Below are 14,922 nucleotides of genomic sequence, written 5' to 3'. Positions count from 1 at the left end.
AACACGCTTTACAACGAAATCACCACCATTTTTATCACTCAGTACAACAGTGTATCACTCTTGCCACCAATGTAGTTTATCGATACTTGTCGTTTTTGTGTGTTATTTGTTTATGTTATATATGTCTCGATAAAGGCGCGGGTTGCATCGAAAATTTGAGTTTTAAATAACCAAGAGTGTCGTGGGCTTTTCAGTGCTTTTTATATATATATATATATATATATATATATATATACTGTATATATATATATATATATATATATATATATATACACACACATTTGTATATACATGTATATATATATAGTTTGTAAAAAGAATTCAGTATTTGATACAGTAAATACATCCAATAATAAAAGTCAAGAAACACAAAACTCGAATAACATTTCACTGTTAGCGCTTTTGGCTTTAATGCCTCTTCAGACTGTCTGAAGAGGCATTTATATAACCGAAAGCGCTAACAGTGAAATGTTATTCGAGTTTTGTGTTTCTTGACTTTTATTATTGGATCCGATATATATATATGCACTCGATAAAACATAACTGAATTTCACTTGTAAAATGCAATTTGAATGGTTAATTGATTTTATAAACATTTTTCATTATGTATAAAGTGGGTTGAAATTAGGTTGCACCATATGACATTCAAGGAATAATGTCACAATAAGTTTATCTCCTCTGCTTTCATTTTGTTGCTATGGCAATGTGTTGTTTTGCATCATATAGATAAAAAAATTCAAATTTTCTTTTACAATTATTTTTCAACTTTACATCAAATACATTAATTAAGAAAAGTTTTGAAAATTAACCTAAACTGTCCCAAACTTATTTCACATTATATGAAGTTATTGGAAATTTCTTTTATTCCTTTACTACAGTCTAGAAGAGTTTGGCAGATCAACACAAACAGGTACTTGTTTGTGTACTTTACAGAAGAGTTACAACTTCACATATAATCTTAAGAGATTTATCGTAATACACACGATTTTGGCACATGATTTACAAATGATGGTAATGTTTCTGAAAATGACAACCTGTCATTACTAATTCATCTTTCATCCTTAATTCCTCATTCCTCCCTTTCCTCATTTTTGTATAATTTAGGTCTTTGAGGACTTTAACAGCCTTCATTCCTCAACATATGGTAGTAACAGAATGGATTGGAATATCATTATAGTTAAGTAAATTTAGTTAGAAATAAATTGACCTTAAGATCAATAGTACTGATGCTTTATGGCGATAACATCATGATGTTGAATGATCAAAACTCAATGTCCACGAACTAGCTAAAACCCAGACATACATTTAATGAATTATAAACCATACGTTATATCTTAAAAGTATAATGTCGCAGGTAAAACAATGTGAATGTCAAAACACTTTCTTAATTTCCAGAAGAATCCCATCACACATACAAGATGCTAATTAAACCTTTCTATCAATTTTCAAATTGCACTACAGTACAGTACACAAATTATCCAACAACTTTATCACAAAAATTCAAAGAAAATGAATTACAGCAAAAAGTCAAACTACAATTCTACAACAAATCTAATGATTAAGAACAAAAACTGTAATCATAGCAAATACTGCATTCTATTTGTAAATTTGGTAATAAAAAAAACAATTTGTGACACTACACTTGATGTTTATGAATTGGAAGATTGCAATCCAAATACAGTCCTACCGTCTGACAATGTTTTAACGATGACGGACACCGGATCACTCCAGTAGCCGGCCTCCACGTAGCCGAGAGATTTTTCGCCTGTCATCGTCAAACGTAGAGCCTTCCGAACAATGGTGAATGTGTAATCCGTGTACGGAATTAGCATACAAAACTCAAAGTCCTGCTGTCGTGGTCTGCCAGTTTGCCTGACCTCTTTCTGAAATTTTTTTAAAAAGTAGACATTGAAGAAGAGAGTGCTAGCTTTCACCTTTTGTTCTAAAAGATCTTCTACAAATGATATGCCTGAATAAAATGATTACATACAGTACAGGTCGGTGTTCCACAATGCACCTGGCGTGCTACAGTGCATGTGTATTTCGAATACATAAGAAGTCCACTGTGGGCCACCGTGTCTAGAAAGTTAGCCCTTAATGCATCGTGTCGAAATTTGTGTCACACCGCTTCTATACAAGATCATTCTTATAGTATATCTATAAATGTTCCATATTCTAAAGTGTACAAATAAAGTTGTGGTTTATGATATGTCGAAACCTGGATTTTACATTAAATGATGTATATGATGTATATGAACTATTCGACTAGGGACTAGTAAGTTCTTAGAAACTTTTCACTTGATCAATAAAATATGTTTAAAACAAAAACAAAATAACTATTTGACAATATTCTTATAATTGCAAACCTTTAGGAGAATGTTCTGAAACTTAAAAATGATAAAGCCACAGGATATTATAATTTTGTAAGTTAACATACAGTATTATTTCATTGACAACTTTTGTTCCCTGCATGTGTACAAAAGGTTTTTTCATAATTATTAAAGTTTTTGAATGTGGGGTTTTGTTCTAAATGAGTGGCCAATAAGATATCGTGGCTGGTCAGTTTATAAACTGATGTTGGAAAGGGAGGGGTGTTAAAAAAATCAATGTGAATTCCTTTTGTTTGTCTTTCACCTATTTGATTCCTAGAAAGAATTGTATTGTGATGAATTAATAAATTTATAGTAAACGATGCATGTATTTCACCATTTAAATCGAATTCAGTGCAGCCAATCCATGATGCTTGCGAATTTCACTTCAACATGTTCAATCACTGCTATTTGATGCTAGCATAAAGTTGCTACTATCTTCACTGACTGACTATTCCCCGATGGTGGACATGTATGGACAATTATAATGTAAAGAATTTTCATCTTTGCTTTGAACAGTCCATGCAACTTACATAGAAGTAACACATAACTAGTACTTCATCTTTTGCTGGATGAAACTCGTCACTTTGTGTAGCATGTATATTATCAGAGATACAGAACGTCATGTGGGAAAGGGATCAGTATAATTTTAACAAAGTGCCACATAGACTTGATTGCTTGTAAAGTTGTCGATGTGCTTGGTATGTCGGAACTTTTGAAACATCGTTGTGGATACCCTCAATTAAATAAACAAAGAAACAAATCATATATAACAATCTTACAAGGACCAACGTCAATTAATATCAGTATGAATTGCTCCATAAATTACAAATGATTTGAAAATTAACAAAATTGATAGTTAAAACACCAAATCACCTCATTCCATTTAGATTTGCTCGTGGAATATAGATCTTTAGAGTTTAGATAGGCCAACTCAATAGAATTTTTGCAAGAAAAATACACTGTACATTATATCCCCAAGATAAAATTTAATACTCCATGTGACACCACAAAAACACACTGAAGACACGCACACCGTAAGTTACGTGGAGGGCTTTCAGATTCGAAGCTGGTGCAGTAACCAGTATATCTTCAATGGTGCCATTTTTTTTTTTTTAGCCCAGTCAAAAGTGTGGACTTTCGGTCCATGATGACCCATGTGTGTAGGGGAATATCCATGGCCTGTGCAGTACAAATATTATCAAAGTTCTATACTTACAACGACTTTGTCCCTGTTCCACTCGTTGGTCATTGTGATTTTAAATATCTGGTATTTACCAGCCTCAGAGTTATTCCATTTGACAGTCAAACAAGTGTTTGTGATGTCATCACCATAAAACTGTGATATTGGGGCTGGTTTCACTGCCAAAGATAAAAGAGTCTCATTAAGGAGGTACTCTGCATCATTATAATGGCCAACTGTTTTAAATGAAAATATAAATATCAGCAATATCTGTCTATTCATTTCAAATATCATTGCCTAGCTGAGTAGCTCAGTAGGTTAGCATGTCACCTGCTGTACTGTATATTGTGGGTTCAAGTCCAGCAGGAGTTTTAAAGTTTTTTAAGATTGTTTTCTACTACAACTGCACTTTTTTTTTACTAAATAAAGTAAATTTGAAAGTTTTCAATTTCAAAATATCATATTGTACATTATCCTCCACTTTTCATCCATATCCAATTTCTCTGGTGTAGTATTGCTCCTGAACATTTGTCCTACACTGAAATGAAGATCTGGGCCTAAACTGTACGAAACTGGTATATTTTCAATGTCAAATGATTGATAATTCAAATAGCTTGTAAATATTTTTAAATCACATTACTAGAGATCTATTAATGCTCAAATGCAGCATATCATACAATTAACAGAATCATAATTGAGAAGAAAATACATTTGGAAGCAATACCATTGGAAATTAAAGTACACAAGTTTTATGATCCAAACTTTATTAATCCAGATTTTTCTTCAAGATCACTCCTGAAAATATGACTATATGACCTTGAGAAAAATCAATGTATGCACCCAGGGGTGCATGAGCCGAGTTGCATGGGATACATTGTAAAGTCAGGAATGATGTGGCATATTTATAATTGTGAAGAACTAATTTCAGTTTTAAACTTTTCGAGTTACTGTCCAGAAACCATATTTGTCTGAAGTTTTCAATCTATTTTCGGTCACTGTGACCTTGACCTTTGTTCTCCAAAATCAATAGGGGCCTTGCTTTGCTGGTATCCAACAATATATCCAAGTTTCATTTGATTCAAATTAAAAAATTTCGAGCTATCCTCCGCAAACAAAACTTTTTGGGAATTTTAAATTTATTTTCGGTCACTGTGACCTTGACCTTTGACCTATTTTCTCCAAAATCAATAGGAGTCTTCCTTACCTGATACCCAACAATATATCAAAGTTTCATTTGATTTGGATTTAAACTTTCGGAGTTATCATCCGGAAACCGAATATTTCTGACATTTTCATTCTATATTCGATCACTGTGACCTTGACCTTTGACCTATTTTCTCCAAAATCAATATGGGTCTTCCTTACCTGGTACCCAACAATATATCATAGTTTCATTTGATTCGGATTTAACTTTCAGAGTTATCATCCGGAAACCAAATTTTTCTGATATTTTCATTCTATATTCGGTCACTGTGACCTTGACCTTTGACCTATTTTCTCCAAAATCAATAGGGGTCTTCCTTACCTGGTACTCAACAATATATCAAAGTTTCATTTGATTCGGATTTAAACTTTCGGAGTTATCATCAGGAAACCAAATTTTTCTGAAATTTTCATTCTATATTCGGTCACTGTGACCTTTGACCTATTTCCTCCAAAATCAATAGGGGTCTTCCTTACCTGGTACCCAACAATATATCAACGTTTCATTTGATTAGATTGTAAACTTTTCGAGTTATCATCCGCCAACCAATTGTTTACGCCCACCCGCCCGCCCGCATCAACAAACCAATAGCCGAGTTCAACTTCGTTGCAACTCGGCTAAAAACAGGCATCTTCCTCTCTCCACAAGAAACATCTGTAAATTTATTTATACCTAGCATTTTATCCTTCCCATGAGGTGCTGATGGATGGACAACAGACAAACACACAGAAACATTTAGCACCATACCATAATACAACCAATCAATGATGGTTGAATATGTGCATCAAGTTTGACTAACGAATCTTAATTGTACTCTTTCTTTCTTGTTTTGTACCTTTAAAAAATCACCCAGTGGCACATGTATATTTCTTACTTTGACCTTTAAAATCTTTCAAACTTCCATTGATGATTGGGAACATCATTTTGATGACAGTCTAACAACAATGTATATTTGACCTTGACCATTTGACCTATAACCTTGGAAAACAATGGGTTTTCTTCCTCTCATAATTAGGAACACATGTACCAAGTTAGATGACCCTAACCTTATAAGTATTATCTTATCTGATCCACAGGGTAGTTAAATGACCCTAACCCTATAAGTATTATTTTATCTGACCCACAGGGTAGTTAAATGACCCTAACCTTATAAGTATTATTTTATCTGACCCACAGGGTAGTTAAATGACCCTAACCCTATAAGTATTATTTTATCTGACCCACAGGGTAGTTGAATGACCCTAACCTTATAAGTATTATTTTATCTGACCCACAGGGTAGTTAGATGACCCTAACCCAATAACAAGGATGTGACTGAATTACTCAGAAATCAGGAAAACTGGTCAAAAAGGGAGAAAAACACCTCACCCTACCTGGAAAAATATCATTTTCTGCCACTTAATTTAGATCTGCAAATCCAGAGTGTTTCATTTTTTCAAAAATTGAGCAAATCAGAGGATTTCCTCTGAAAAGAGGAAAAATCACACCCTGCAATAAGTATTATTTTATCTGACCCACAGGGTACTGACAGGTGGAGAAACATGTCAATACACCTATCAAACTGTAATTGGAATTATCCCCCTTTGATATTAGCCAAAGGTCAATCGATCGTGCATGATTAGCTAAAATTTCATTCTTTACTCTACTAAATGTAAGATATTACAACTATGAATTATAGCTAATTGTTAAGGCAATAATAAAGCTTTAAATCTGAATATTTTATTTTGTTGTACAAATGTGATCTTAGGATAGTTTTGTTACTTTGTATACAACTTTAATTTATCAAAATAAAGATTTTGGTTCTATTGAATATATAGTATTATATAGGAATCTATTTTTGTACGGGGAGACATTAATGTAATTTTGCTTCATTCAGAGACTCTGAATAGGTTGCCTAACACAAATAAAAGTTTATAAACTTTTTTTTTTCTGTCATTGAAATAGCAAATCACGAATTTACAACAAAAATTTACGACACCAAAATGACAGCTAATATTACTTTTTCAAGTTTCCATACATGTTTATGGGTTGCCTAACCCTGGGGCATTATAGCAATTGCTGAAAAAATAACAAATGTCAAAGCTACAGTTCAAAAAATTATAAAGGCAAATGTAGGAAAATAAGATTTTTCCACTACTAGATGACAGACAAGGGGCATAACTTGTAGCGAAGTGTTGATACAGGTAAGTGTAAAGATAGTACTTCGTTACTAGCTTGAAAATACGGATGTATATTTAATTGCTGTTACAAAATTTAGAAATTCATTTCAAAATTAAGGATTATCTCCCTCACGCATAGCTCTTATCCTTAGATGAATTTGACTCCACTTTTTTGGCACACTGTTTTTCCCTAAAATAGCTCTAAAACTTCATTGTTATTTCGGATTTCAAACATTTCCGTTGAGCATCACTGTAGAGACATTATTTGTCAAAATGCGCATCTGGTGCATCAAAATTGGTACTGTATAACTTTTACACACTGCACGCTATCAAGATATGTCCGATTCATTTATCACCAGCGAATAACTTTAGTCTTACCTATACTTTTCGAATCCCTTATAAAGCTGAACTCCACAGCTCGATTTATTTTGGTGTTATTCACAGTCAAATGAAACGAAAACTGATATGGTTCTCCAAACGACCCATTCCATTCACAGAAAGTTATGTTTGATCTCCAGGGGATTAATTTTGGATGATTCCTACAAAAATGAAGGAGGCAGCTTTTAATTTAATACATTTTCCTATCTCTATGATATCTTGATCAGAAGAAATGACAGCCAGCTTTAAAGATCAACATATGTAACATGTGTCAAGGTCTGACAGTTGCAAAGCAAGCGGCCATTCTAGAGTAGAAGAGAGCTAAAAATCTTAGTCAATCGTGTTACAAAGATGGAATTCAAACTTCTTTTAAGACCTTTCACCAGTTTTGGTGACTGCATGGGCAAGAACGTTATTATTGAGATACAAAACAATTCAAAGCTTACTTAAGAAGAACAATCTTATTAAGTAGACATTATTAGAAAAGTAAGTACATGTATTGTAAAGGTAAGTAATGATGGGCAATCAAGGAATAAAACATTAATTGATGATCGGATTATTCGATTGATTAATCGAAAAATAATCGAATTTTATTAATTTCAAATTTATGGCATAAATATATTAATTTACTTTATTTTTTACCCTAAATATTCAGTTAATTAGAATAAAATCATTAGATTGAATGATAGTATTTTGTTCAATTTCTCTCTCTCGAGAATTTTTCACTAATGGAGACGTCTAAAATCATTAGAAATTTGAAGTTAATAATCCGATACTTTCGATTTGGTTTTCCCGGGATAGGGATATATCTCTCGACTTTCGTTGTTCTTGTGGGATCCGGGTTAGAATAGAGCCTTGCTTGTTGTAAGAGGCAAAATCCGAGGCCCCGTGTCACAGCAGGTGTGGCAAGATAAAGATCCCTCCCTGCTCAAAGTCTGTAAGCGCCGAGCATATAGGCCTAAATTTTGCAGCCCTTCACCGGCAATGGTGTCATCTCCATATGAGTGAAATATTCTCGAGCGGGACATTAAACAATATTCAAATTCAATCGTATCGAATGATTCAGTTTCGTCAGCCATTTTGATTTTAGTTAAGTATCGGCAGGAATATTTGTATTACTAAAAAAAATATCGACATCGGCAATTTTTGATTTTCAAAATGACGATTATTCACATCGTTTCAGTTATAGCGACCAACAATCGAAAGTCGGCGATAATCAGTACATCACTAAAGGTAAGTTTTAAAGATTCATTTCAAAATACTTGTTGAAGAGCCCTATGCATGTAAACATTTATACTGTAGAATCATTTAAATTCGTGGGGGCCAATTTTCGTGGATTGCTGAATTTCTACGGGTTCGTGAGGACGTAATTTCATGGATTTATATATTTGTATAAAGATAACTCTGGAATGTCTTTATTTGTTGAGGATGTAAATTCCTGGGTGAGGGGTACCCACGAATTCCACGGAAGTTGAACCACCACGAATTCTAATGATTCCACAGTATTTGCAAGAGGCCCATGGGCCTTAACAGGCACTTATGCATCGTGCAACAAAGAACACTGAGAATAGAATATCTCTTTAATATGATCCATCACATTTATTTCTTCTGCTATTACTCCATTACAAATTCATATACAAATATAATACAAACATTTGCATAGTCCCAGGGTGTATTTATATTACATTTCAAGTCAAAATTTTCATGTATAAATGAGATAATTGTCAGACAATTTAGATTGTTTAAAACCCTATAAATCTAAGGGACATAACTCTACCAACATCAGGATGGAAACTCTTTCAGTTACTTAACCAGCACATATATATTCTCATGATTATCTTTTTTTTCCTTAAAAAAAATAATTTCAGCCAATGATGATAGTGACTCATCAAACACACTTTATTGAATATGCTACGAATCATTAAAAATAAAACATTCTCTAGTAATTATGATTATTGATGATATTTTGCTAGGATTAACATGTAAACAAATTACTGGTTCCTGGATGACAGGCTCAGATTTACTAACTATTCGGTTGGTCAGTGATATTGTTTCTATGACACGGCACAATTATGCTTTGTCATAGGCAACAGATGGGTCAAGAATGAAAAAGATGTCTAGGTATAAAGACGTTTCTAAATTGAATTTCACTAGGCCATAAAGCCCCTACCTTAAAGGATATAAACACGTCAGAGAAATCAGATATGGATAGAAAGTTTTAAAAAATGAAAACTTTCAAATTTACCTTATTTAGTTAAATATGCAGTTTTATAACAAAGTAATCTGAAAGGCAATTAAAGCCATGCAAGACTATATTCCACAATCTACTGATCAGCAGTCGACATGTTAACATACTGAGCTATCAAGCTAGGCAATTCTATTTCTGCGAGTGTTATTGATATTCAAATTTTATCCAGGTAAGGCAATTCTATTTCTGTGAGTGTTGATATTCGAATTTTATCCAGGTAAGGCAATTCTATTTCTGCAAGTGTTATTGATATTCGAATTTTCATTAATGTTTCAAAAGGAAGTCGGCCATTATTATACAACTATACAACTACATTAATGTACAACTACAACATCTTTTAAATCAGCCTATCTAAAACATTATTTTGACACTCAATGATACTCGTGTGTTTATTGTCTCTTTTCATTTAGTTTTTATCTGTATGTATATAAATTGTGATATTTCCATGCTTTGTGATATATTATGTTCTCGATATGTATATATGTTATCATCGTCGGTTACCCGCGGGTGCTTCTATTCGATTCTCTCCATCATGAGGGAGCGTGAGTGGACTCAAAACCGTGGTTTGCGACGATGATATGTTATAGACAGGACCACAATGTAAACTAGTTTATACAACTAATTGTGCAATCCTGTATAAATAAAGGATATTATTATTATTATTATCATTATTATATGACCATGCATTATTCCTCCTTAAGAGCAGAATCCCTGTACAAGACATGATAAACTTCCTTAGTGGCCTTTGGGACCATTGCAACTATGCTGCTTTGACTTACCATACTAGATGTTTTTAAAAGAAGTAAAAAAAAAAAAAGATTTCAAAAATTTAACATTGCATTTTGACTGCATAGTCTGTATACCCCTTCGCTGAGGTCTGACCCCCTTGGTTTAGGAGTCATAAGTATCAAAATATCAGTAGAAGTCCCCCGTGCTTCGTATTCATGTAACTATGCATCCAGGCCGGGTTTTTTTTAAGACGATACTACATGTATGAGGCATGTAATAGAGAAGATATAGCAATGTATATTCACTACATGATATATATATGTAAATTCTAGAGCCTGAACCAACAATCCCTTGACTCATCAGAATTAGTAAGTCTAATGCAAACTGATTAAATAGAATGTTAGGAATCAAGACTGAACAAGGCAAATAATTTGATCATATTTCAATTTGAGATGAACCATAACCTTGCATGCATTTTAGAACACAATTTTGAAGATTGATGAGGAAGAAGTTTGTGAAAACTAAGCATCTGATGACATCCATTGATTAAGATTTCAGAATAAGTACTTGACCGCACACTTGCCTGCCTATATTTTCCTCTTGTCCAGAGTGCTTTCTAGTAAAGAAACATCATCTGTTGTTGTATTCATATCGAAGTGCTATATCATAATGCATTCTATAGTGTTTGATTCAATTTTAAAACAAGCCATATGTCCCCCACCAAAAAAGTCCACATAAGTCCCATACTCTCCTGTAACATTTGTCGAATCAAAATGGCGGTGCAATATGATCAACTACATATGATGACTAACAATCCCACAAAATATGAACAAAATCCATTGAGCGGTGTCCGAGGAGTTGCATCCACAAAGTGTTCCTACAGTGTAGCATGTACAAATTCAACAAAGTCCCATAACTCCTGTCAAAATTGTCTAACAAAATAGAGTACAAACAATATGCATGACTGGTCACAATATGAAACAACTAATTTGACACATTTCCTTGTATTATACATTCTGATTCTGCATAACTATAATTGTGAAATGTAACAGTTTTTTATGTCAAACATTGACTACTACTACAACTACTACTACAACTATGACAACTACTACTACATGTATTACAACTACTACGACTATTATTACTACTATTACTATTACAATGACTACTACTACTACTACTACTACTACTACTACTACTACTACTACTACTACTATTATTACTACTACTACTACTACTATTATTACTACTACTACTACTACTACTACTACTACTACTACTTCTACTTCTACTACTACTTCTACTACTACTACTACTACCAGTCAAAGAGCAAGTCACATGATGCTTAACCACTTTTTAAAGTTTGTATATACATCACTACTATCTCATGAAACAGTACTATACAGTGCATCCTAATTGCTACAGTATTAACTTAAGCTGGGAGCTAAGCCAACAATGGATTGGCAGAGCAGCGAACTTACCACACAGCTTTCAGTGAGAAAATCTTCTGTACAATCCTAATGGTGATTGTATATTGTAGATACATGCACTGAGCATAATTTCAGGAACTACAAATAAACCCTCGATCTACTGCTCTATATATACTGTAAAATATCTGTATCTCGAATATGGTTTATCTCGAATACCCCGCTTGAGTCGAAGTCGACCGCCGGTCCCGGCCGTTTTCATTATATAAATGATTTAAAAAACTTCTGATATTTCGAACACGGTAATCTTGAATACCCCGCCTATGTCGAAGTATTTTCAAGGTCCCATGCCCTAAATTCACATGGTTTATCTCGAAGTGCAGTCAATTTTCCGCTCTGCTTACCATACCTGGCATCGTAAGTCAGAAATTCACACCTGCGGCTACACCAATTATAATTAATGACCGCTAATCCACGCTCGCCTTTTCCGAGTAGACACAGGTCACAATAAATGGTTCAACAGCTTGGGTGATTAGTGAAGCCTTCCAACATTACTACAAGTCCACCGCCAATTAAGAACTAACACGCCCGATTTCAGGGATGGTGTTTGGAATGACACACGTTATATCATTAATATGTGGGTTAGAAAAACGCATAAAATTGTCGAAGTGTGCTTGAAGGTAATGCTCATAATAACGATAATGCATTTAATAATACACGCTTCATCATTAAAACTAGGACAGAGAAAACACGAAGTTTTATCTAATTAACATTTAAAAGTTTGGTTTTTTTTAATCTGTCTTTTTTGTTTCTTACGTGATAGGTTCTCTCACTAAAACGCAATAGCTACATCCCAGTCGAGCCTAGACATTAGTAACCTTAAAGTAAGCATACAAGCATGTTCATCTTAACACATTGTGAATTCAATGGGATACTTATATTAAAAAAACCCGAAATGTTTGTCTTTGAAATTCCGCCATATCAATTTATCAACTTGCATTAAACTATAAGGAACAACAACGGGGTTGTTGTTTATAATGCAAATATCATACTATCCATCAAACATCCCCCTTCAAAAAATATATTCAAGATGGATTTTGGATATCTCGAACACCTGCATATCTCGAAGTTTTTTCGAGGTCCCTCGGACTTCGAGATAGAGATATTTTACTGTACTTACATTGTACCCGCGATGACCTTGACCTCAATGTTGGACTCCTTCCTGTAGGTGCCAATCTTCCAGGAACAGGACAGAGACTGGTCCCAGTCATACAGCTCACACAGGAAGTCGCTGTCATTTACAGCCTGAATGGGATCTGAAGGTCACAGAGAGGTTATATCGAGAGTATACTGTCGCATCACATTTACAGTGCACAAAATTTGTATCATTAAAAAATTCATCATTTATAATATTTTTTTATGTTCATTTGTTTCTTTACGATTTTTTTTAAATACTGACTCTTTAACAAACCAAATGAAAGATATGATCATGTGATATTTACTAGACATATCAAATTCATAAAATTAAGAATAATTCTAACAGTTCATAACAGTATATTAGACAATATTTATTGTTCATAAAATACTCCTGTACATTAAACTAACATATATTTTTGAAAATATCTTGTATAGAAAAAGAATTCTAAATTGAATTACATCACAGTAGAGTAAACTTACACTCAATTTCTACGAAGGCTGACCCCACTTTTTTGTCATCTTTGTAACAAATATAATTGCCCTCATCATCAAAACTCTTAATGGTTTTGTTCAATATAATGGGATTTTTGCGTCGTGTAGAAAAATGTGATTGGTCCACTGGATCGTGTTCGTATTTGTCTCGTATAATGAAATTCGATTGGTCCACTTCATTATGTTCGTTATTGTCAAATACAAACATGAGGTGGTAAGAGCTGTTGTCTTCCTGGATCCTACAGGTCAGTTCTAAAGTGGACCCCATAGTGGTGTACACATTCACAGGGGAAACTTCTATTCAAAAGAAAAATATCATTTCATTGTATATAATGAAATAGAGTGCATCGCCACGACACATGATACGCCCGTCAGATGTTTATTCATTATACACAGATAAAAGTGCATGACACAATATCATGTCAACCTTAATTGGTGCAAAGATTGCACCAATATCTTCACTTTTAGGTCCGAGGTAATTAAATTATCATTCCCTTGATACAATTCCTCAATCTATTTATTCTGTGATGTGCATGTTAAGTCTTTGCAAAGTTTGTAGTACAATACTGCACATTCATATCATTAATGTTAGAAACAAATGAAGTGTTCACATTAATTGTTATGTAGCAACAGTTTATGAAAACAAAATGTGCATTTCCTGATGTGATTATTTTAATAACAGGGTTGAACATTACTCTCTAACATATGTAGGGATTCCCTTAAAACGTTGTTTTTAAATAATTACCATTTGAAAAGTTTTAATGACCTGATTTTAAGCTACAATTTACCTGTCTATATAGATGAACAATTAACAAAGTTTGTTGATTCTAGGACTCAATTTAATCTACATGAGCCCAAAAAAGGGTTATGGATATAGGGCCATATCATCTTAATTAATCTTGATCAAGGTAAATGACCAAGATCATTCAATTTCATAAAGCGTATAGCAGTTACATGCATGTTTTATATACAGGTCACTAGGTGTACCATTAAATCTGTCTGACAGGCTGGACAATGCACATACCTCCACAATTACAGCAGTTGTAAAGACAGGTATCGTTAATGGTAAAAAGATTCAGAAGTGTAAACAAGAGCAGTAGAACTCCACACATTCCCATTTTGTCATCCACATATCCCATTGAATCCCTGGAAAATACAAATACGAAAAAAAATAAAACACCTGTTTTCCCATTTGTGCTTTGTTAATTTAATTTAATTCATATATATATATATATATATATATATATATATATATATATATATATACACACAAATTTCAACGTCATAAGACACTGAACGTTAAAACATAGTGTTTACAGTGATGTCATTATAAAGTAATGTGTGAAAACATTTTCATTTACAAATATGATAACGTTAAACTGAATTATTGGGTTTAGGTTTGAACATATTAATGAAATTGTTTTCCTTTTCACATCTCTGAATGTCACTTCCACCTGTAAACTTGTAAAATGGAAATATATTGAATTGTTTTTGTCCACAAACATCTAAATGTTCACTTAGTTGAATTTGCCTGTA

The 14,922-nt window shown here is 33.4% G+C and overlaps 1 protein-coding gene across 6 annotated transcripts in view; it reads right to left on the bottom strand.

Annotated features, from left to right (window-relative positions):
• Positions 1–14,922, bottom strand: part of LOC125668374 (uncharacterized) — a 37,743-nt gene that overhangs the window by 21,148 nt on the left and 1,673 nt on the right. For 3 of the 6 annotated variants that reach the window (XM_048902493.2, XM_048902495.2, XM_048902494.2), the window contains exons 2-8: positions 14,411–14,532; positions 13,375–13,683; positions 12,878–13,013; positions 10,854–10,886; positions 7,294–7,454; positions 3,589–3,731; positions 1,688–1,883 (exon numbers count right to left, since the gene is read on the bottom strand). In XM_048902493.2, the coding sequence (XP_048758450.2) occupies positions 1,688–1,883; positions 3,589–3,731; positions 7,294–7,454; positions 10,854–10,886; positions 12,878–13,013; positions 13,375–13,683; positions 14,411–14,525 (1,093 nt within the window). In that variant the 5' untranslated portion in view covers positions 14,526–14,532. The remainder of the gene's footprint in view (positions 1–1,687; positions 1,884–3,588; positions 3,732–7,293; positions 7,455–10,853; positions 10,887–12,877; positions 13,014–13,374; positions 13,684–14,410; positions 14,533–14,922) is intronic. The other 3 variants (XM_048902496.2, XM_056164245.1, XM_056164244.1) reach the window with 1 other exon arrangement.

Source organism: Ostrea edulis, chromosome 4 (assembly GCF_947568905.1).
Source record: "Ostrea edulis chromosome 4, xbOstEdul1.1, whole genome shotgun sequence".
Taxonomy (NCBI): domain Eukaryota; kingdom Metazoa; phylum Mollusca; class Bivalvia; order Ostreida; family Ostreidae; genus Ostrea; species Ostrea edulis.
Note: the sequence above shows the minus strand (reverse complement) of the source record. Positions and strands in the feature narration are given on the sequence as shown.